The sequence below is a fragment of the Portunus trituberculatus genome, chromosome 17 (assembly GCF_017591435.1).
Source record: "Portunus trituberculatus isolate SZX2019 chromosome 17, ASM1759143v1, whole genome shotgun sequence".
NCBI classification, from domain to species: Eukaryota; Metazoa; Arthropoda; class Malacostraca; order Decapoda; family Portunidae; genus Portunus; species Portunus trituberculatus.
This window is the reverse complement of record NC_059271.1, coordinates 23,677,875-23,682,874: the sequence shown is the minus strand read 5'-3', so window position 1 is coordinate 23,682,874 and position 5,000 is coordinate 23,677,875. Positions and strand designations below refer to the sequence as shown.

Sequence of the window (5,000 nt, the reverse complement as noted above, 5' to 3'; positions counted from 1 at the left end):
TTCTGGTACTGGTCCACATAAAGTCAAGTATGCGGTTAAAAGAAGCATGTAAAACCACATGGAACATATTGAAGCATCACAGAATTGTCATAAAAATGAAAAAAAATATTAGAAATACGTTTCAATGCCCAACATCTTCAGCATTTCTCTTAGAGGTTGAATACGTCATCAGGTAAGAAAGGGGATCTTTTTTAACCATTGTGACGATATGATCCTATCTACTGTGGTAATTAGAGCTGAAAGAAAGATATATTCGAAAACCTTTATGGGGTGAAGAATGTTTAGGAAATTGAAGATTACTCGCTCGACGAACATGAACTTATATGGTTTATGGTTTCCTATTGATACATTTGGTGAAGAGTACTGAAAAAGAAAAGTAATACAGAACTTAACAAATTTTTGTTTGTTTTCTTCCTAACTTAGTAGAAATCAAATTTTTCCCTTTTAGCTTTATCAACGAAGTGGAGGTACAGTACGTATTTCATCGCAGCTGGATACCAACAGAGGAATAAGTGCGTTAAAACAATCATGAAATAGATTAATGATTGCAATAGTTTGAGATATTACAACTGATTATTCAATCAACCAGCAAACTTGGTTCGAGCTGCTTCGAAGGATTCACAATTGTGGTTCGAACTAGGTCGCCTTGATCGGATTATTAAGAGGCCAGACTAAAAAGAAGGAAAAAGACTTAAGTACAAGGATATGATCAAGGAAGCTTCCTTGGACCTGTTCAAAGGTACTGGCTCTGTCAGGTGGCACTAATAAACATGACATCCTTGGAGGAGTTCATTGCCAGCATCCATCTCATTGGTTTCGGTAGACTCTGCATCAGCTTTGTTGTTACTAAATTCCCGGCGGACGTGTGCGCAATACAAATATTCATTTAGCCTCAACGAATATTTCCTTGTGCACTACACGAGTGTAATCATCGCCCTCCCGACGACACGATTTCACCACAGGTTTGTTAATTTACTAAATATCAAGCTAATAACCATTCTCTCTCTCTCTCTCTCTCTCTCTCTCTCTCCCGAATAGAGTAGTTGGTTAAGACAGCTCGTGTTCGGGCCTCTGGTCCAGGAGGCCCGGGTTCGAACCCTTGCCAAACCTAGTTGCCTGGCTGGAGATGCAGCGTTCTCCTGCTAACCCTAACCCTAGCGGTGCCATATGACCTAAGCTGTTGCGTCGCATAATGGAATAATTTCTATTCTCTCTCTCTCTCTCTCTCTCTTAGGTTACCGACCAGTGTGGCAGGTTTCCCAGGCTGAGGATGTGCCTCACTATTCCACCTGTAAGTTGTGTCACCTTGCCAACGCCAATACCCTCGAACATTATTGTCTCGCGTGCCCCACAGTGAGAGACTTGCTACCACAAGGGCAGGATTTAATATCTGTATGTAAATATCTCCTGAATGATAACTTGGATTTGATGCTCATGAGACATCAATATTTTGGTGGTTACTAAATGTTAATATTTAAGTTTTCTAATTTGTGTGTGTGTGTGTGTGTGTGTGTGTGTGTGTGTGTGTGTGTGTGTGTGTGTGTGTGTGTGTGTGTGTGTGTGTCTGGATTCCAGTGTGTCCTGCGAGACATGTTTACTGTTACAAATGTGAATATTTCAGTTTACTACTTTGCGCGCGTGTGTGTGTGTGTGTGTGTGTGTGTGTGTGTGTGTGTGTGTGTGTGTTTATTTTTTTGGATTCCAATGTGTCTTGTGAGACACGCTTACGCTGTATACATTAATATATATTTTGGTTTCCCGCCATATGGGCGTAATAAATTTATCAAATCAAATCTCTCTCTCTCTCTCTCTCTCTCTCTCTCTCTCTCTCTCTTAGTCGAAGACGGACTAGTGCTTTTAAATCTTGAGAGAGAGAGGGAGAGAGAGAGAGAGAGAGAGAGAGAGAGAGAGAGAGAGAGAGAGAGAGAGAGAGAGAGAGAGAGAGAGAGAGAATCAGTTTCTAATTTTTTTTTTCATATTTTCCCAGCAAGTAATGGTAACTTACATTTGACCATCTCCGTGCATTTGTCTTGAAACCCTTCTGAAGTGTGTGATATCAAAAGCCACAAGTAATATCCCAACTAAACCACTTTATCTAGCAAACACACAAATAAAGTAGGACTGGAAGCCTCCATACGAGTAAGGCTTGCTTAAACAAGTAAGGGTTGCAGGAAACAGTCAGGGCTGAACTTGTGAACCGGCGGGATTTATTGGAGGAGGATTTGTTTGGTATGGAGAGGACAGTCAGGCTGGAACTTGTGGCTCTGGTAAAGGGGTTGCTACTCATAAATCAGTGTGGGACGGCTCGTGATGCAACTGTATGTGTGTGTGTGTGTGTGTGTCTGTGTGTGTGTGTGTGTGTGTGTGTATCAGCACTGTAAAGATACCACTGTCCATCCATATTCTCTCTCTCTCTCTCTCTCTCTCTCTCTCTCTCTCTCTCTCTCTCTCTCTCTCTCTCTCTCTCTCTCTCTCTTACATAATGCTCACCAAATATCCTGAAGTATGATAATGATGATAATGCTGCTGATAATAATAATGATAATCATAATAACAATATGTCATTTGTACAAGCACAATATAGATAATAAATTGAAAAATGAGGACAATCATAAGAGAAAGCAGCGAAAAAGAAAATATAGGAAGCCTTAAGTACCGGTGTAAAAATACTGCAGAATATGATAATGAATATAAATGGCAAATAGAGTGATACATGTCAACACCGAATACAAAAACTTGTTCACTAGGAAGTGTGCAGCAATCTCGAGGAACCACTTGATGCAGCGATGGTTTACCGCCATTCTATTTCTTCTTTTTTTTTTTTTTTTTCTCTCCACTCGTGTTGAGTGAGTTGAGCGCAGTGGAGGATAACATAGGAAAAAACCCTCACTCATGGGGGTCGTTCAGTTCGCAGTAATGTATTTTGCACGTTGTAGTCGGAGCCACGACCCTGTTTACTGTGCTAACAAGATGCGAGGGGAGGCGAGGAGAGCCAGACCCTCTTGTACATCCTGCAAGAGAGAGAGAGAGAGAGAGAGAGAGAGAGAGAGAGAGAGAGAGAGAGAGAGAGAGTTAGATAAGAACCTATCTATTAGCAACTTCATGACGTCCCCCATCCTCTCTCCTTCGCCTAGTTTGTTTCCTTCCCCGTGTCAGTGTTGCAGTGTTGCAGGCCATCTTGGGTCACCACGGTGTGCGGGTGGCTCAAATATTGGAGATGAGTAATTATCCACTAGAATTACATCTGAGTAAGGGAGGAGTTGGATGGCCACTACTTCATCGAAGCCCTTGATAGATTTCAGGAGCAGTGTTTGTGAAGGATAGTGGAAGGGAAGGAGAAAGGGACGCAGCTGCCAAACGCCGCCAGCCACTGATATAAGTAAGCACGCACCTGTGTAATGGCTCAGTGTTCCGAGTGAGGCCGAGGTGTGAGTACGTCTCCGCACCGTCCTGCCACTTTAGTCTGTGTTGACTTGCAAATCAGTGGATCATGAGACTTGTTATACAAATGATACAGAACTGAATTCAGAACAATGCAAGTTATATCAAAACTTTTCCAATATTCTTTTTGCCCGTGAACTTAAAATCACTGAAATTAAGACAATAGAAGAAAGTTATTTTTACATATAACAAAGGAGCCACAAGAGCGTTCAGTTCGCCTGGCCCGTTCCCAGAAGTTCACAGGCAGGTAAGGTTTTAAAATGTTGTACTGAACCTTTTTTGTGTGTTTGTGTGTATGAGTGATGTTCTATATGAGGTAAACAAATATTTTTTGTTAAATTTCATCTCTGAAAGTATGGAATCTTCTTTTTTAGGTAGAGAAAGATTTAGAAAATATACCGCCATATATTGAAAGTAAAGGAAATGCAAGGAAGAAAGGAAGGACATTGTTTATTAATTAAAGGTGTGGATGATGGTGTGAGTAGACAAGCAGCAAAACTAACGCTGCTTTACTTTGTCACTGAACGGGATCACACATTAGGGAGGTGAGGTGAGGTGGTTGAGTGGTGCGGAGCTGCCGTGGTCAAGGGACCACGGCCTCGTGTAAGATCAGAGAAAACTTAGTAAGGAACATGGAAAGGCGACAACAGCAACAACATTACAAGCAGCTCCCTCACAGGTGGACAAAACTGGGACGTTAAGAGAGGAGGTGGATGTCGAATAAATTTTCTATCAGTATTCGTGGCTGTGATTTTGATATGTAAATACCTGAAGAGCTCCATGAGGCAAAAAACATACATATCAATAAATCTACTTGACAATTATCAAGATGTAGATCAGGGCACGGTTTTTTTAGTTTGACAATTTATCATCTTTAGTCCCAATATATTTCTCTGCATTAATAAAGCAAGGGCACGAGCGACGAATGTCTCCAGTATATGGTCGGAAAAATATTTTTTGCTGAATCACTTTTATGATACATGGAAACATATTTTTCCATTCGTTTTCTTTTCTTAGTGATCAATCTGCTTTCCTACCTTTGTCTACGCTACACGAAAGACATTATTACTAAGTCCGCTAAGTTCCGACGAGCCCCATGAAGCGTGGTAAACTTTGCATGTCGTTAAGTAACAGGTTCTAGTCGCAGCTGTGTTGTGCGTGTACCTTTTAAAGGAGACCGCAATCTTGTCGACCTTTAGTTGCCCATCTCCCAGAATTATTTAATGTATTATCTAAAATCTCGGGGGCAGGAGGTTTTCATTGGTCGAAGACGAACCTTCATGGTGTTGCCTTAGACTGAACTAGAGTTTTCCTGTTTAAAATTGATGGCTTTGGTGGATCTGAAATAATGTGTAAAGGAGACAAATAAGTGACGAGGACGGTCACACCCACCCTCCGCCCCCCACATGCCTGAACTGGTTCCCAATGAGAATTAAAACACAAGTGGCGTGGCTAATGGTCTCGGTTCTGGGTCAGGCGGTAAGTAAGCACTTCTAGGTTCCGCTGCAATGTGCCAGTGACGCTGATAAATATTCAATGAGACGCGATCGATGACTTTG

General features: G+C 41.6%; 2 protein-coding genes across 2 annotated transcripts in view; both read left to right on the top strand.

The window, feature by feature from the left end:
• Positions 1-5,000, top strand: part of LOC123504886 — a 34,044-nt gene that overhangs the window by 22,062 nt on the left and 6,982 nt on the right. The window contains exon 14 of the mRNA XM_045255791.1: positions 4,800-4,920. Within this exon, the coding sequence (XP_045111726.1) occupies positions 4,800-4,920 (121 nt within the window). The remainder of the gene's footprint in view (positions 1-4,799; positions 4,921-5,000) is intronic.
• LOC123505227 (CCN family member 2-like) overlaps positions 3,422-5,000 on the top strand; it is a 103,454-nt gene continuing 101,875 nt past the window's right edge. Inside the window, exon 1 of the mRNA XM_045256411.1 lies at positions 3,422-3,688. The gene's annotated coding sequence lies outside the window, so the exon portion shown is untranslated. The remainder of the gene's footprint in view (positions 3,689-5,000) is intronic.